This window comes from Mytilus galloprovincialis, chromosome 11 (genome assembly GCF_965363235.1).
Source record: "Mytilus galloprovincialis chromosome 11, xbMytGall1.hap1.1, whole genome shotgun sequence".
NCBI lineage: Eukaryota > Metazoa > Mollusca > Bivalvia > Mytilida > Mytilidae > Mytilus > Mytilus galloprovincialis.
Window position 1 is genome coordinate 53,085,671 of NC_134848.1, and position 19,335 is coordinate 53,105,005.

The 19,335-nt window shown below is 32.4% G+C and overlaps 2 protein-coding genes across 2 annotated transcripts; both read left to right on the forward strand.

Annotated features, from left to right (window-relative positions):
• The first annotated feature begins 1,041 nt into the window (after positions 1-1,041).
• On the forward strand, positions 1,042-8,220 carry LOC143052362 (uncharacterized). Its single transcript, XM_076225372.1, has 7 exons — positions 1,042-1,270; positions 2,513-2,595; positions 3,703-3,804; positions 4,677-5,400; positions 5,924-6,129; positions 6,753-6,959; positions 7,488-8,220. Exons 4-7 carry the CDS (start codon positions 4,902-4,904, stop codon positions 8,190-8,192), a joined length of 1,617 nt encoding a protein of 538 aa, XP_076081487.1. The 5' UTR covers positions 1,042-1,270; positions 2,513-2,595; positions 3,703-3,804; positions 4,677-4,901; the 3' UTR covers positions 8,193-8,220.
• Positions 8,221-11,100: 2,880 nt separating this feature from the next.
• LOC143052371 (uncharacterized) lies at positions 11,101-13,092 on the forward strand. The gene is made up of 3 exons (XM_076225378.1): positions 11,101-11,305; positions 11,599-11,697; positions 12,211-13,092. Exon 3 carries the CDS (start codon positions 12,324-12,326, stop codon positions 12,822-12,824), a length of 501 nt encoding a protein of 166 aa, XP_076081493.1. The 5' UTR covers positions 11,101-11,305; positions 11,599-11,697; positions 12,211-12,323; the 3' UTR covers positions 12,825-13,092.
• Positions 13,093-19,335: the final 6,243 nt, after the last annotated feature.

A 19,335-nucleotide genomic window follows, 5' to 3' on the forward strand; every position in this document is an offset into this window, starting at 1 on the left:
GCCGGATGATGCTGCTAGCGGCATTGTTCTGGCATCATTGCGACACTAATTCCTTTCAAAATTAATGAGCACCACAATATAGCCAGAAAATTTGATGATGTCATTTCCTGCGTTTTTAGCTATTCCCTGTACTTGTGTGTTAGAAATCCACCATGTTGCTTGTGATTATAATTGTATTGAAGAATTTGGTATTCTTGCTGGTTTTTTGGAAGATTTGAAGACTTGTAAGTAAACTCATATCAAGTAATTGCATGTATAGAAAAGATCAATCTTGCATTGTGTATTTCAATAACATGGCCTCATCTGAGTTCACTATACATGTATCGGTGAAGTTTGTGTTGGTTTTTTTTTTTGCAGCAGTTTTATTGCATACTTGTAGTTTGGTAAATAACACAATATTATTTGCTATAAACTTAGGGCACATTAAAAATTTTCATTTTTTTTTATGCAGATACATTTATTTTATGTGCCTGTGCATACAAATTTATAATGCATGAATGCATGTCATATATATGCATTGACAACTTGTTTTTGATCGCACAATACATTTTATACAAAACACGGCCTATTCGCATGTTTTGTCACTAAAATGATGCAAGAATATAGCCGTATTAGCGCCGCAACAGCGCCACAATCATAATGCCAGAAAACTAATTTGCATACGAATTACGCTATAGCCGCATCAGTGCCGCAACATGATGCCAGAATATTGCCGCAACGGTGCCAGAATATAGCCGCAATTATGGTGCCAGAAAACTAATTTGCATACGAAATATGCTATCGCTGCATCGAAGCCGCAACAGTTTGCAGCAACAAAGCCGCAGCATAGCCATACTGCTGCCGCAACTATGTGCCAGAGGGCTTATATTTCCATAAGGGTAGATAAATAAAAGTAACGATATTATTTTTATTGTAGTTGTTGAAAGTTTTCAGTCTTTCCATTCCACAGTTAATTGCTCAAATTTAGATACTTTTTATCCAGTTAATTCATTTCCTACTTCTTTATCTACAATTCTGTTGACAGAGTCTGTTTTACTTTTTACAAAATTTACGGAATCTTTTATAATTTGTCAAAGTCATCTCAATGAACTGCAGGAACAGAATCGTCTGCGAAAGAAATCTAAGTGTTGTGGCATTCCTTTACATCTTTCCTCACATAATTTGAAAAACAAAAAAAGATCGGGATTATTTAAAGCTGACAGATATTTGACCAGCCAACAAGTGGAAGAGATAAGCAAGAAATATGGTTCAGTCTTGCCAGTTGGTACACGTAAGTTCACATTTTATAAGTGCACCTCTTACACATATATAACCTTGTGTGTAAAGTCTTATTCATTAAAGGATTTTCAACAGTCTTTAAATTTCCAGTAAGGAAATCCACCTTTCAACTTTAAAAAAAAGGGGGGGGGGTATTTATTTTTATCTAAAAAGTTATGATCCCCAATTTGATGGGGAAAAAAAATCTTCTGGCACTCTAGATGACAAAAAACAAATATGAATGCAGATTTAACCTTATCTAATGGTTTTGAATACTGAAAGAATAATAAAATTGAAAGTGCCATCCCATGATCCAAGCCCCCTTTTTCTTTCGTAATTCCCTCCTATTTAGGAGCACTCGGATGAGACTGATAAATGTAAACAGTAAATGTACATTAAAACACACTATAAATTCTCTGTGAAATATGAATGAACAGCATCCTCCACCATAAAAACCAGTGTATTTACAACAAGTCGTGAATTTATATACATGCATTATCTTAATTAATATAGGGACTTTTAAAGTAATGTTGTATTAAAATGGCAAGAGATATACTAAATAAATCACATGTTGTAAGATTAAGGAATCATAATTTTAAGCAGGTGCTTTTCAATGCAATATTAAACATAAGCATGACTAATTTTGATGTTGAGTTATATTATTTAATTTAGGCTCAACGTTAATTTAAACTCCCAAGATATAGTATAATTAGCATGTACTTTTTAAAATTTAGTGTAGGAATAAAGTATCAACAGATGCCTTTCAGGTCTGTGTGTGTCAGTTCCTGGCGTAACCATTGATACTTGACTTTAACCCTGTACAGTTGTTGTAAAAATCACATAATCTTATCTGTTTTTGTTCCTGTAAATACACAAAAGTATTTGTTATTTTTAACTTGGCTTGCACTGGTTGACACACACGCACAGTATATCTGCGTTACTTATTGGAATTTTCAACTGCATATTAACCACATAGAAGTAGAAGTTGAAAAATTTCTACGCTCTTCATGCCACAAAAAATTTCATAACATTACCCCCCCCCCCCCCTCGAAGTTATATGGTTGCTGCCTAAATCATGATTTGTAAATAGCCAACAACAGTATTTGTCTCCTGATTATTCTTGTTTTTCAATCTGCATTAATTTCATTACATATTTTTCGACCAAAAAATTAAGGCTATGTATAAAGATCTCAGTACAGTGTATTAAAATAATAAATATCACTTTTGTATCTTGGCTTTATTTTTTATATTATAGCTATCTGTACATCATGCAGAGGAAAAATCTTTAGAGATAGGTTAAGTAACTCTGATGTTAATCAATCAGTTGAAGTAGTACCTGTAAGTATTATTGTATAAACTTACAACATAATTTTAGTATATATGAGGGTGTTGGGAGGAGACCTAATCCCGGGTTTAAATACATGAAATGCAGAGTTCACAAATTTAAATCAATTTAAATCCAGACATCCTGAAATTCGAAAAAAGAATTCCCTGATCCCGAAAGGATCAATCCTGAGCATAAGAACACTCAATCTGAGAGTCCGTCTGAAAAATGTCCTACCCCAACCCCTCATATATGTTTGGAATGCAAAGATATGTAGTAAATGTACATCGAACAGTACAAAATTCTGCTATACAGGAAAACCCATTACAAAAAAAAAACACTTTATTGTTCATCTGCCTTTGATGCAAGACCTACAAAATTACTCAGTATCTGCAGTGACTGATTTCAGTACTATAAAAATTATGATAAGATATTAAATCTGCAAATGGAGGCCTGTGAACAAATTTTCGTGTATTAACCAAAAGCTAGATCTGTATTTTTTCCATTTAAGAAATAAAGTAATTTGAACGATCTAGTTTAGGCAGAAAACCGGTAACATTGCTGTAGTGGCCAAATTTGATAACAAAAAATATTGTTGCCTATTGTATTTTTTTGGTAATTAGTGATATTCTATTTTTGAGATAAGTTACTTTCCCTTTACTCTAACGAACCCTTCAGGTAATTTGCACGAAAAGTGCTTGGTGAATATCTTTGATTATGATGAAAATAAGGAATACCAGAGTCAACCAATATGGTATGTTTCTTTAATTTACAACAGATAAATTGTCTTTCATGTAAAAAGTTAGAAATTTTGAGTTTAATTGATGTAAAACTGATAAAACTTGACCTTGATAATTTGGCAATTGTTTACCGTAAATGTTCATGATATTACTTTTTTGAAAGAGAACAAGTGTATTTTACTACTGTAAATGTTATGATAGATGCACTTTTGAATTGTATTATAGCACTAAATGTTAGTTTTGATAGTAGAATTTAGTGTGTTTTATCTTTTATTTTGTACCTGAATAAAGAGACTTGAACGGAAGGAATTAGTATTTTATTTGTTATAAACATCATAGTTGCTTATTTATAGCTTATTCAAACCAAGAAAATTTTTTTAGAGTCGAATTGAGGACCCTCTGCAGCAACAGACAGAATCATCTGACGGATTCTTCCTGAGACCAAGGCCTGATCACAGCTATGAATATTATGAAAATGCACATGTATGTTACATAAATAGTCAAATTAAAAATAAAAAGAAAGTGACCATCATAATAATTAGTATTGATTGATTATTAATATTTATTCAATTGAGTACAACATAATTAATTAATTTTGAAATGAATTATTGAGATACAAAACCATAGTGAAAACTGCTTTTTTAGCTCACCTGGCACAAAAGGCCAGGTCAGCTTTTCTCCTCACTTGGTGTCCGGCTTTGTTGACTTTTACAAAAATCTTCTCTGAAACTACTGGGCCAAATTTAACCAATCTTGGCCTCAATCATCATTAGGGTATCTTATTTAAAAAAATGTGTCCGGTGACCTGGCAAACCAACCAAGATGGCCATCATGGCTAAAAATAGAACATAGGGGTAAAATGCAGTTTTGGGCTTATAACTCAAAAACCAAAGCATTTAGAGCAAATCTGATAGGAGGTGAAATTGTTTATCAGGTCGAAATCTATCTGCCATGGAATTTGCAGATGAATCAGATAACTGGTTATTAGGTTGCTGCCCCTGAATTGGTAATATTAAGGACATTTTGCTGTTTTTTGTTATTATCTTGAATATTATTATAGATAGAGATAATCTGTACTCAGCAATAATGTACAGCAAAGTAAGACCTAAAAATAAGTCAACATGACCAAAATGGCCAATTGACCCCCTAAGGAGTTATTGCCTTTATAGTAAATTTTTAACATTTTTTTTAAAATATGTAAATTTTCACTAACATTTTCCACTGAAACTACTGGGCCAAGTTCACTATAGATAGAAATAATTGTAAGCAGCAAGAATTATAAAAAATGGTCTATATATAGTTAATACTCATTCTTGTTGAAAAAAATTCATTTATAATGTGCCTTATAATTTCAGGACAGCAATGTATCCAGTCAGGAAACACAGCAGAGCCAAAACAGTCAAGCATCGGAGGCATCAGTGGCTAACATTGATCGTCTTGGAAAGCTTAATGAATTTCTTCAAGCATGTAACACAAGCCCAGTAAAGAAAATTAGAGAGCCATTGAGTGATTCAAGTGAGAGGACACAAAGAAGATACACTGAAAAAGCAAATGAATGCCTTTCTCTTCTTTTAGAGACAATGTGCCCAGGAGAAGGTGAGCAGTTAAAAGAGAATATTTTTTCAAAAGTGGAAAAAAATATGACAAGAATTGATTCTCCACAATTTATTGATGCTCTTGTAGAAAGCTACATGAGGGCAGAAACTTCAACAGTGAGGTGTCAGATACTCTCTATCTTATCAAGCCATTCTAAATTTGAGGACATTAATAAAAAAATTCCATCCTTGACGAGCCACAAGTTTTATACAGCAAAGAAACATGCTAAGGAATTTGGAGTGGGGGCACCTGTTGCAAAAGAAAAACAGACAAGAGGGAGAGTGGATGATGCCAAACTAGAACACTTTTTGGACTTCATCACATCAAGCCATGTTATTAAGGACTTGCCACTGGGTGAGAAAACACTGACACTATCATCAGGAGAACTAATTCAGACTCCATATGTTATAAGATGTTTAGCTCCAGCAACCATTGTCAAACAGTATTCTAGAATATGTGAAGAAGAAAATTTTAATGCAATTGGTAAGTGTGTGTTAGCTGAAATATCTAAGGAAGTATCTTATTGACGAATTTTTTAAGTTTTACAATTGACTATAAAGTGTTAAAAAAATTCATAGACAAATACAACTAATTGCATTGTCTCCTGGCTTAAGTTGGAATGGCATAAATAATAGTGAGGTTAACAATGGTTCAACACATATTATAAAATCTCAACCATTCCCTCTACTACTTGTTCCATTTGGGTTAAAACTAGATATATTTGAAACAATCAATTCAATTTAATATAAAAAAGAAGATGTGGTTTGATTGCCAACGAGACAACTATCAACAAAAGACCAAAATGACACAAACATTAACAATTATATGTCACCGTACAGCCTTCAACAATGAGCAAAGCCCATACCATATATAGTCAGCTATAAAAGGCAACTATGTACATCAGAAAAAAATGTGACAAAATACTACTAATGTACAAAGAATTAATAATTAACAATTATGTTATTTTTATAAATGTACAATTTATTAAATTATTATACTATTTTAGGAGAAAGTACCATGTATAAGATTTTGTCAGAGTGCAGTGCAGCAGTCCGTAAATCTGTTGAAGGTGTAGATTACTACGTTGCAGAAGCAGGTGAAGCTTTCCATGAGTTAGAAAACATAGTGAACCAAATTCCAATGAACAATGATGGGAAGGAAACCATAGAAAACCTACTGAAAGCAAAGCACTATCTAAAGACAGATTATAAGGTGAGTTATTGGTGTCTTGAATATATATAATGATCTACTTCATATGGTGAACCAATGCCTGATAAGTCTTTCAGCAAAAAAAACTGGTATCAAAAACAGGAAATCCTTTATTAGAAAGAGGACGAAAGTAAGGAATTGCTTTAATTAAATCCAAATTATTGCCAAACATTTTTCAAAGAAATCAACATAGTTGAAAAACAAACCACGAAGATGACCAAAATGAACTGTTACCTAAATAGAAATATCATTATTACCACTTGCTCAAAGAGGACTCTATAACAGGATACTTTATTTGTAAATGCCATTAACAGTTAACAATACAATGAAAAAGATCAAAACAGGTTAACATAAAAATGTATCCCCCATCCCCACTTCCATGGACTGGACACACTGACAGACTTGATTGGCCTGATAAATAATCCTTGTTTTCAATATTCAAATAGGGAAAATACTATATTACAATTGTATAGATAAACCAATTTGAACAAATTTAAACCAAGTAATTGTGAGGCAAAATAAAGTACTGAAGAAGGCCAATTGCTGAAACTCTAAAAAAAAATGTTATTAATACAATTACAGAAAATAGTCCAACAGACCAATAGTGTTTTTCATTTTATTTTCAGATGCATGTTAGAACCTCATCAACTATTGCAGACCATTGTTTTGAACATGCCCTTAGCCAAACTGGAAGTGTATTTTTTGAAGACCAGTGCCCACATGATCACATACATCAGTGTCCACAGTGTTATCAGCTGGAACATACCTTGTCAACTATTTTGACCAAGACAGCTGATGTGGGATGGGACAACCCAGAGGCATACTTGTTCAAGGTATGAAACAATATAATTTATTAGTGAATAAAGTTTGTTTCAGACTGGTTTTACGTTTAATTACCGGTACATATAAGGCGTTTAGACAGTTGACACTCTTATTTATTTGTTTGTATAATGCATGATAATCATCACAGATACCATAGGGATCACTTTTGTAAAAGTTGTATGGCTGTTTTTCTGAATTTCAAAGAGGCATCAATCCCTGTAAACATGGTAAAAAATTCTTTCCAAAGCCGAAAGCAACATACTCTTCCATAATACAAAATGGGCATACATGTTACAGTATGATGTATATACATATTTAAACAATGACACAAACATGATCAGTATTGTACTAGAATGGAAATACAAGATTTTTGTTTTGTTTAAGAGTGTTATCAGGCGTGTACTGCCATAAAAATATATTATCCCAGCTCTAGTATGGACCACTATATGAAATCAGTTTGTAAATGAGAAATCTACAATTAATGTTTGTAATGTTGTTTTAAAATGCTTTTTGAAATAATATTCTGTTTATTTTTTTAGGTTGAAAAATCTGTGAATGCAATTAAGGAGTTGAAGTCACATATATTGAGAACAAAAGTTCAAGACAGTGCTCGTGCAGATATTACAGGAAATCTGAAGGAAGGAGAAATGTTTTTGGTTGCAGACTGGGCCATGAAGTTTCTCCCTCGGAAATTTAGGGAGGGTCAAACAGATTGGTTTGGTAAAAGGGGAATAAACTGGCATATAACAGTATGTGCTACAAAAAAAGATGGCAACTTTATACTGGACACATATGTGCACATATTAGATGCACAGACCCCACAAGACTCTCAACTGACAGCTGTTTTGATTGCAGATACAGTCAAAGATATGGTAAACCGCAAGAATATTAACAAAGTACACATATGGTCTGATAATGCTGGCTGCTATAAAAGCACCTTCACCATCTATGCTCTTTATCAAGAACTGCCAAACTTGATAAAGTCCTACAACTTTTGTGAGGCACAGGACGGAAAAGGCCCCTGCGATCGTAAGGCGTCCCATATCAAGGCAGCAATCAAAAGACATGTTAATGAAGGAAATGATGTGTTGAATGCATCTGCAATGAAGAGGGTAAGAATTAGTCTTTTAAAATTAATGCATATTACTCTTTCTCTTGCGAGGTTTATATTTGACACAAATCAATCCATGTGTGATATAAATGCATTGATGGTACAGTTAAAACGTTTTGACTTGCAAATTTAATCTGTGACATTGAGACAAAAGAGGTATAGTTTTTTAGCTCACCTGGCCCGAAGGGCCAAGTGAGCTTTTCCCATCACTTGGCGTCCGTCGTCCGTCGTCGTCGTCGTCCGTCGTCTGTCGTCGTCCGTCGTCGTCCGTCGTCGTTAACTTTTACAAAAATCTTCTCCTCTGAAACTACTGGCCCAAATTAAACCAAACTTGGCCACAATCATCATTGGGGTATCAAGTTAAAAAAATGTGTGGCGTGACCCGGCCAACCAACCAAGATGGCCGCCATGGCTAAAAATAGAACATAGGGGTAAAATGCAGTTTTTGGCTTATAACTCAAAAACCAAAGCATTTAGAGCAAATCTGACATGGGGTAAAATTGTTTATCAAGTCAAGATCTATCTGCCCTCAAATGTTCAGATGAATCGGACAACCCTTTATTGGGTTACTGCCCCTGAACTGGTAATTTTAGGAAATTTTTTATCTTGAATATTATTATAGATAGAGATAAACTGTAAACAGCAATAATGTTCAGCAAAGTAAGATTTACAAATAAGTCAACATGACCAAAATGGTCAGTTAACCCCTTTAGGAGTTATTGCCCTTTATAGTCAATTTTTAACCATTTTTCGTAAATCTTAGTAATCTTTTACAAAAATCTTCTCCTCTGAAACTACTGGGCCAAATTAAACTAAACTTGGCCACAATCATCATTGGGGAAACTTGTTTAAAAAATGTGTGGCGTGACCTGGCCAATCAACCAAAATGGCTGCCACGGCTAAAAATAGACCATAGGGGTAAAATGCAGTTTTTGGCTTATAACTCAAAAACCGAAGCATTAAGAGAAAATTTGACAGGGTTTTATTGTTTATCAGGTCAAGATCTATCTGCCCTGATGTTTTCACATGGATCAGACAACTCGTTGTTAGGTTACTGTCCTGAATTGGTAAATTTAAGGAAATTTTGCCGGTTTTTGTTATTATCTTGAATATTATTATAGATAGAGATAAACTGTAAACAGCAATAACGTTCAGCAAAATAAGATCTACAAATAAGTTCATGACCAAAATAGTCAATTGACCCCTTAAGGAGTTATTGCCCTTTATAGTTAATTTTTAACATATTTCATAAATTTTTGTAAATTTTTAGAAAATATTTTCCACTGTAATTACTGGGCCAAGTTCATTATACAGACCTTCTAAAATTCAAACTGACCACACGCACGATACACGCACGCACGATACACGCACGGTGAATGCACGATACACGCACGATACACGATACACGCACGATGAGCGATGAGCGTTACACGGAGGATTAACGCAAAATGAATGATGAATGATGAACGCACGATACACGCACGATGCACGATGAATGATAAATACACGATACACGCACGATACACGCACGTTGAATGATTCATTGACGACTGAACAACGAACGCTTTTTACACGATTCTCAAAGCTATTTTATTTAGAATAGTATTTAAAATTGATATGCATTTTCATTAAAGGCAATATTTGTAGCTGTTTTGTCGATACCAGCATAATAGATAATATGCTATTTTGCCAGCTCAGATTCAAATAACGTAATTAAAGTCGGCTATTTCATAGGCACCGGAAATATTTGTGAACTTGAACAGAAGCTCATAACAATCAAAATATAGTGTCTTGATTTTGTTCAGCCTCACCCTGAGAGTTCAAGTTTACGGCAAACGAAGGCGAGACATTGTGTTCCGCGAAACCCTTACTAATTTTATTTCATACAGTTAAAAATCTAAATTTTATTTTTATGCATGCAATGTCCGACGCATTATATCCACAGAGAGTGACTGGTTCTAGAAATTATTTCAACTAACATGTTGATATAATTGATTGCAATAAATGAATGATCTATGTATTTTTATTTTCATGTTATATATTTTTTCACTTTGACGGATACATTTTATAAACGATTATGTATGTATATATCTAAAAAACATTGTAAGCTGTTTTCGTATTCACTACAAGCATAGCAGAAATTATTTGATTCTTTTGTGTTAACATTCACTGCAAATTTTTGTAGTTCTGTACATATATACTTATCAGCAGGACATATTAGGTTATAATTTCACCAATAAATGAGTAGTTGAACAATCTTTAGAACGTGTCGGTTTTTCCTTGATATTGCCGAAAATCAGTGATCCGACTGACACGAACGAACTGACATAACACCTGATTAAACAAAGTTCCTTATATTATCCATTGTTATCAGAATCGTATGTGTTAATTGAGAGCAAAAGATATTATTTTGTCAGAAAAATTTGATTCGTACAAATTAATTAGAACTACCTAAGAAAATGACATTTACTAAATAATTAGAAAATTTAAACATTTGTAATACCAAATACTTCATTATATACTTCTGAAACGACTTTTCGTCCTGAATATGCATGAAATGTTTTCCACTGGACGTTTAAACAACCACTGAATAATCAATTTATCAAATTTTGCTCTCAGTAAAAATGACTTAAACAATATAAGACACAATTGGTGTCTGCTGTTTGTTTGTACAGTAAACATACTGAATGTGTTTATATTCCTTATACAATTTCAAGTATGTAAGAAAATTCATACATATTTTCAAACATCCTGACACTTCAAATTTCTAGAGATAATTGTAGCAACAAGAATGTTCAGTAAAGTAAGATCTACAAACACATCACTTAATCACCAAAACACAATTATGTCATGAATTTATCCATGTCCATTGTTTAATATGCACAAGACCAAGGTGAGCGACACAGGCTCTTTAGAGCCTCTAGTTTAGATTTGTATATATTTTAAGAGAAAAAACTAATGATGTACATTAACGTTATTTATATTTGAAGTAAAAATGTTTAAGGGATCCTGAAATCTTTCCCTGAACTGATTTTGTATTTGATATATATCTTACATTCTTCTTATTTTTACAGGCTATTGATCTACAACAAAAAGGAAAGTATAGAGTCAAAGTTGTGACACCAGTTATTGATGCAGATGCTGAAAAAATTCATGTAAAGCCCATTCCAAACATTTCAACTCTCAGCAACTTTGAATTCAGCTCTGATGGGCTAAAGGTGTGGAGAGCATACAAAGTTGGACCAGGTATGTTGTAAAATAATTGTTTTCAAAGATTAATTGTTAATTGCTAACCTGACTAAAAGGATACTTTAAAAAAAATTGTTTAGACTGTGTAGAACAATGAGATAATTTTAAAAGGAAACAATAACATAGGTTTGCATTTAACAACGATGAAAAATATATTTTGAGAAGTAAATAAAACGTCAAAATTGTTTTGTTATCTCTGATTTTAACCTTGATTTAGTTTATGATTTTTAACATTATATAAACAAAATAAATAAATGTTCATAATCATTTAATGAAATTTTTCTTTTCAGGGAAGCTGATACCATGGAAAAACAATGCAGTTACATGCCTACAATTGAATGTTGTCCACACATGGTCATCTGATGTTATTCCTGATATTCTTCCACCAGGTACATAATGGTTTTCTTGATGTTTGGTCTGTCTGTTATACATGTTATATATCTAATTCATATACCAGATAATATGACTATACTGATATGATATGACATTTCATTTATATGGTTGGACCAAGGTTGATGAAAACAATTAGAAACTTGTAATATATTTTAGATTCATCTGGAGTATAAAATACCTGTTTGTCATAAAAGATGTTGAATAATGCTTTATCAAGCAAATCAAATATATTGGTTTCAAGAAAAGAATCTTTTTCTGTATCCATTTTCTTTGAAAAAAATCAAACGTAAGGTAGGAACTGATTATGCATTAGTTCAATGCTGAGTACTGAAAACCTCCAAAGAATGGTACTATAAGATTTGGTCACTCTGATCAACACTTTTTACTTGAGTGACCAGTTAAGTTATGTCTTACATCTGTTTCTCAACAAATATGAATACTATTTTGTATAAACAGTATTATCCTTTTTAGTCATTGGATATCAAATGAATATTTTTTTATTCTTGTAGATGATGAATCTGAGGCACATGATGAATCTACCCAGCCAGCTTTTAAAAGAAGAAAAACATCTGACCATGTGTTTAACTGCTCTAATGATGACTGTGACAGATCATTCAATACAATGACATCACTAGATAATCACCTTCTTCTTGGCAATTGTAATGTGCATGTGGAGAAAAAAGTAGTAGACAGGTGTAAAGTAATGTACAACAATAAACTTCAGACCATTAATGCCATCACTATTCAGTCTGATGACTTGGAAAAAGAAAACACCACTGATGTACCTGAGGAAAGAGGATGGGCATTAAAAGTGAAAAAACCCAAAGTTTTGTTCACGGAGGACCAAAAACAGTATCTGTCTGAAAAGTTTAACATTGGCAAAGTTACTGGGAATAAAGAAGACCCTGTCAAAGTTTCCAGAGATATGCCATATATTCTAAAGGATGGTCAGAAAAGGTTTACAAGGGAACACTTTTTGACAACTTCACAAGTGGCTAGTTACTTTTCCAGACTTGCTCTAAAAGACAGAAGAAATGATATACAGGATCAAAATGACTTTACAGCAGCATCTGCTGACAAAAAACTCTTTGGTCTGAAAAAAAAAGTTCTTTCTCATGTTTAGATATGATGTGGTTTCGTTCAGGGTCACTTAATAAAAAAAAATATTGTGGTGCATGAAACAAGTTTTTCTTTTATGTAAGAAGGGCTGCATCAGATAAGATTTAAAGAAATGCTGAAATGTAATAATTGTACCACAAAAGTGGAACTAGTGTAGCCTCTTCTCAGTGCTATCACTAGATTTAATTTAGATTTTATCTTGATTTAAGGCCAAAAGAATGTATGGAACTGAAAATTGATGTCAAATGAGCATTACTGTGGGAAATAGTAGTGACCCTCAACCTACAATGTATGTTATTGTTCTTATTAAAAAAAAAGTTCATTTCATGAAGGCTCATGCTTTTGTTATATATTTCAGTGGTGTTTTAGGCTTTTAAACTACCTCCACCCTTTTCTATTAAGAAAATTTGTGTCATTTTGAGAAAATTAGGAAAGTTAGAATAAAACATAAATTTGACTGAAATTTCAATTGTCAGTTCACATGAATAGACCCACAAATCGGCACATATAGAAATGTTAGAAAATAATTTATTCTTATGATATAAAACAAGTTTATAGAAGAGCTAATTCACAAGAAAGAGAAATGATTTAAGATTTTATTGATGGAGAAGTTTCCATAAAACTTAAAAAAAATTATTTGGGGAAAATTAACAGAATTTTCTCTGATTGGTCTAATTGAGGCAAATGTTTTGAAAAATAATAAATTGCATCACTAAAATTAAACTAGTGTAGCAGCTTCTAGTTCATTCGTAGATTTTATACAGATTTTTAGGCCAATGAAATGTATGTATTTAACAAATGATTTGAAGTGAAGCCCATTTTATTTGAATTACTACAAGAAAATTAAAAGTGACCCTGAACATATGTGATTGCATTCTTATTGTTCTAATCAGAAAAAAATCTGATTTCATGATGGCTCATACATTTATTATGTATTGTGAAATAACATGTGTTTTAATGAATTATATGACAAGTGCACACATTATGACTTGGAAATGGACAAATAACCTTGCAATATGTGCTCATAATGCCATGACGCAGAATTCTAAATTTTATTTAATATTATAGTTTAAGCTGGTTGTAATCCTCGTTATGATGGTTTTCCTTGGCAACCATGCAATTAGTTTCAAACTTTATTATTCAGAATAAACTGTTTTATTATATAAATGAAGAAATGTGAAGAAAAAAAATTTAAACATTAATTGTTACTTTGTTGATTTTTTTCGATTTTTTTTTTTTAATGAAAAAGTGCTTAAATATGCATTTTTCAAGCAATCACTGTACTTAGAGGCAACATTTCTCCAGAAATGTTTTTGTGTGTATGAACTCTCATAGTCTTGAAGATCATTTTGTGCTATTGCCCATATTTGTATGTACTGGGCAAAATTGTTAAAATAATTGATGAATTTTATTAAAAAATATGTTTTTTGGGGCAAAATGCCAAATGACAAATTCTGTGGCAATATTCATAAAATATTTTTTTTTATCAAAAAGCAATTTAATTGTTTAAATATATATATCTAGTAATGTTAAATGAAAATAAACCACCATTTTTGCACTGATATTGTGTTTTTTTTAATTTTGAGGTCAAAGTAGACCAAATTTCCTTGTTTGTATTCAAAGCGAAAATATGCTTGATGGTTTCCATGGCAACCGAGATCTATTTTCGTCATATATGGTTATATTTATTTATTTTGGTCTCTACGGAGTAGAAATGGAAAATATTAATAAAATCTGTGACATTGAGTGGCCATACCTATCCTTCATTCTTTGGTTTTTACATAGAATTCATGTTTAAAAATCGGGACGCAAACTTAGGGTTGGACCATGTGACTCTGTCATTGGGACGCTGACGCCATATTTGGGCTTGAACGCGGACGCCGACGCTATATTTGGGCCTGGAGGCGGACGCCGACACCATAAAAGACCTTAAATGGGAACGCGAACTTAGGGTTAAACCATGTGACTCTGTCATTGGGACGCCGTCGCCATATTTGGGATTGACGGCGGACGCCGACGCCATATTTGGGCCTGGACGCGGACGTCTAGGCTAAGACCATGTGGTTCTGTCATCGGAACGCCGACGCCATATTTGGGCACAAACCGTGGTCGCCATACCTAAATGTTGGATCAGGCTACCCTCCAAGGTTGACACTATTAGTGATGTCACACCCATGAAAATGGACGCGAATTCTTCTTAGGTTAACGCTTACCCAACCCCTGGATAATAAGTCTGTGATAATTCTGAAAAGGAATAATTTCAACATCAAGAGTGTCTACGAACCATAACACGCCTTGCATGGAAACGGAGTAGACTTCAATAAACGTTCTTAAATAAGAAACTACTAAGACATGCGTATAATAACTGTAAGAATTCTCCAAGATACACTATTTATAATTAATCAGTTAATCAGATAAACTGTCACTCAATCTAGTAGAAAATAAAATCACAAAAATACAGAACTCCGAGGAAAATTTAAAACGGAGAGTCCCTAATCAAATGGTAGGAGGCACTATGATGAGATGCACATGTAAAGATATTTGGATTAAAGTGTTTGATATCATTAACTAAAATATTTATCTTTTTTTTTTAGTTTTTCGATTTCTTATCTTATAAACATGACAACCATGAAACATTCAGTATTATTGCTTTCCGACTTATTTGAACCACTTAAATAATATCATATGATCATGATTAAAATGACACCTCAAATAATTAGATTAAGAGATAAAGCACAACTGGTGATTACAAATAAGTATCTGTATGCACTTTCTTTCAATAACATGTTTACAGGTGTACACTATTTTATCTGGTCCTAAATAATGGACATAAGCAACAGTTATAGACATAAAATATTTATCTTTAGTTTTTAGATTTCTTATCTTATAAGCATGACAACATTCAGTAGTATTGCTTTCAAACTCATTTAATATCATATAGTCATGATTAAAATTTCACCTCAAATGATTAAATAAAACCACATCTGGTAATAAAAGATTGTTTCTCATTTCAAAAGATATATATCTTATCTATATATTTGAAAAGTCCACGGTCGTAATTGATTTTTATCTTCAAAAATGCACGGATAATGTATTTAATCAATCTATATTTATATACGAGGAGTTTGGATGGGGCAGAATAGAGAATAATGGGCATAAATAAATAAAGAATAGAGAAATATATGCGAGAAAAATTAAAAAATAAAGAAATATGATAAAAAATATAAAGAAAAGTGAAATGTAGGCTGCTAAAATATAACGAATAGAGAAATATACGGCTGCTCAACTATAAGGAATAGAGAACCATGGGCTGTTAAACTGTAAATTTAATTGTTGTGCACGTGAAGGAATTATTTCTGTGCAGAGAAACAAGAACCGGTTTAAGCCGGTTTAAATTAGATGATGGCTCTGTATGTGGGCGGCTCTTAGCCATAATAGTATACGATCTAATCAAACAAGTTTTATGTCTAGATATATTCCTATACATAAATTAATTCTCCATTATATGCTTATAGAGTCAACTAATGATTCCGAAAAAAGGACGAATATAACTAAATGCTTAAGGAAGAGAGATATTTCAGAAGGATTCACTCATTATACAGAAACGACCAAATTTTAATTGACTATAACAATTATTTCAACCGAGCCGTATAGAAGATAAAGGAGTATGTTCGATAAGGTCCTAAAATGGCCCCCCTTTTTAGCGTAAATTTCAAATTCGGATTTATTGACCAATATCAAGATAGATTATAGCTAATACATTGACAATATAGGATATAGATAGGATATAAGCATTTTTGTTGAAAAATTTACGTTTCATTATGACGTCACAAGTTGTACTCATATTGATTTTTCACGAAAAAATCAATGAAAATGGGTAAATTTCCAAAGATTATTTGACAGAAAACATAGAGCGCATACGTCGACAACAAAGATCTTTTAAAATAATGTTTGTGAAGACATTCAACATGTCTTATTTGAATATTAAGCTTGACGACGTCTGCGCTCTATGTTTCCTGGTCCTTTATTTGGTTGAAATCCAGCTGATTTTGTAAAATTTCACCAAAATCCCTTATCAAGTATCACAATAGAAAGTAAAATCACAAAAATACTGAACTCAGAGGAAAATCAATTCGGAAAGTCCATAATCACATGGCAAAATCAAATAACAAAACGCATCAAAAATGAATGGACAAGAACTGTCATATTCCTGACTTGGTACAGGCATTTTCAAATGTAGAAAATGGTGGATTGAACCTGGTTTTATAGCTAGCTAAACCTCTCACTTGTATGACAGTCGTATCAAATTCCATTATATTGTCACCGATGCGTGAACAAAACAAACAGACACAATAGGTAAAAATGTCAAAAATAGGGGTACAGCAGTCAACATAGACTACCTTGGTATAATGATGACAAAACTAAGTTATCGTGATGTTTCTACCGAAACAAGTATCGCTATAGACAACCTTGGTTCAATGATGCTAAAACTAAGTTATCGTGATGTTTCTACAGACACAAGTATCGATATAGACTACCTTGGTTTAATGATGCTAAAACTAAGTTATCGTGATGTTTCTACCGAAACAAGTATCACTGTAGACTACCTTGGTATAATGATGCTAAAACTGAGTTATCGTGATGTTTCTACCGAAACAAGTATCACTATAGACTACCTTAGTTTAATGATGCAGAAACTAAGTTATCGTGATGTTTCTACAGAAACACGTATCACTATAGACTTCCCTAGTTAAATGATGCAGAAACTAAGTTATCGCGATGTTTCTACAGAAACAAGTATCACTATAGACTACCTTAGTTTTACGATGCTACAACTAAGTTATCGTGATGTATCTACAAAAAGATGTATCAGTATAGACTACCCTGGTTTAAATATAGTCTTAACATTGGCTACACTTAATCAGTATTTAGGAAATGTTTCGCACTTATTGTAATACATGGTATTTTGAGTACAAACAATTTTTAAAATATTGCTTTTGAGTTAAAGAATAAAAGTAAAATTTCTATATAGGCCAAATATTTCTTTAATTCATTATCATACTTTATGTGATACCGCCAGTATATTTTACTTTTGTTATAGTTGTTTTGATCTGATCAAGTGGTCGGGAAACAATCTGCTAAATCTAATAACCGTTAGTAGATGAATGTTTACATCTCTTCTCCTGACGTTTACAAGAAAACAATACTCAGCAATTTTTATTCTTATAATCCCATTAAGAACGGAAAGTAAATTCTTGTAGATTATGAATATTGTTTTTCATTCGAACCCCTCCCCCCGGTAAATCGATCCATCATCACAAAAGCCTATGTCTACTTTTTAGGGAAAATCGATAATTAAATAGGGAAGCAGTATTTTGCAATATCAATCTCAAATATAGTACGATTAAACATTAAATTAAAACTCAGTTTTAATTAAAGATTGACTGCTAGTTTGTGTCGTATGTGTTTAAACCAAAGGGTCAAAATAAAAACCAACCATACAATTTACTTGAATTCGAATATGTAAATGATACATTTAAAATTAGTGTTTTTCTGTAAACTGACATTTATTCATTCAGTAAAAATGGAATTCGCTATTTTACTTTCTTGAAGACAAAGTAGATATATTATTCTAAATTAAAATATAAAATTCAGATTTTGCACCACATGATCTTATCATTAAATTACGTAACTATCTTACATGAAATTTCCATTTGAATGATAACATAAAACCAGTCAAAAAATTATGACATTAAATATCAGAATATATTTATAGACGATACATACAATCCTTTTGATGTAATTTTCCTTTTTCACACTTCAATCAAAATAATTTCTTTTCTTTTATCATTCTAATTTTTAATGAAAAGTGTTTCTCATATGCAGTTCATCAACCATTTCACATACGTTTGAAAATCATTTAATAATTATTATACACTTGATAATCGTTCTTCAAATAACTTAATCACTTCGATTGCATCTACGGGGTCTGGAGACGTAATAACATTGTAATGTTGTTATAATAACTGTATATTTTACAGTTTGAACTTAGCAATAAGAATAAAGCAAAATGTGGGGCATATGTTAATGACGCAGCAAATCAGCGATGCTGAAACATTACCAAATCTAAAGATGTTACCTGTAGTGTATAGATTATTTCGTCCCCGAGGGTATCACCAGCCCAGTAGTCAGCATTTCGGTGTTGTCATGAATATCAATTATATTGTCATTTTTATAAATTTCCTGTTACAAAACTTTAGATTTTTCGAAAAACTAAGGATTTCTTATCCCAGGAATAGCCGTATTTGGCACAACTTTTTTGAGTTTTGGGTCCTCAATGCTCTTCAACTTTGTACTTGTTTGGCTTTACAACTTTTTTGATCTTATGTAGACGATACGCGAGTCTGGCGTATTAAATTATAATCCTGGTACCTTTGATAACTAATTAAATCAAATGTATTTAGTACATGCAGACTATGTACAAAACAGTTAAGAATATTACAAATCTTAAAAAA

Excerpts from the sequence above, each read along its gene's own strand:
- LOC143052362 (XM_076225372.1), top strand. The coding sequence starts at position 4,902 with ATGTGCCCAGGAGAAGGTGAGCAGTTAAAAGAGAATATTTTTTCAAAA. Across the intron at positions 5,401-5,923 it reads AGAAAATTTTAATGCAATTG|GAGAAAGTACCATGTATAAG; the intron begins GTAAGTGTGTGT and ends ATACTATTTTAG. Across the intron at positions 6,960-7,487 it reads CAGAGGCATACTTGTTCAAG|GTTGAAAAATCTGTGAATGC; the intron begins GTATGAAACAAT and ends TTATTTTTTTAG.
- LOC143052371 (XM_076225378.1), top strand. The coding sequence starts at position 12,324 with ATGACATCACTAGATAATCACCTTCTTCTTGGCAATTGTAATGTGCAT.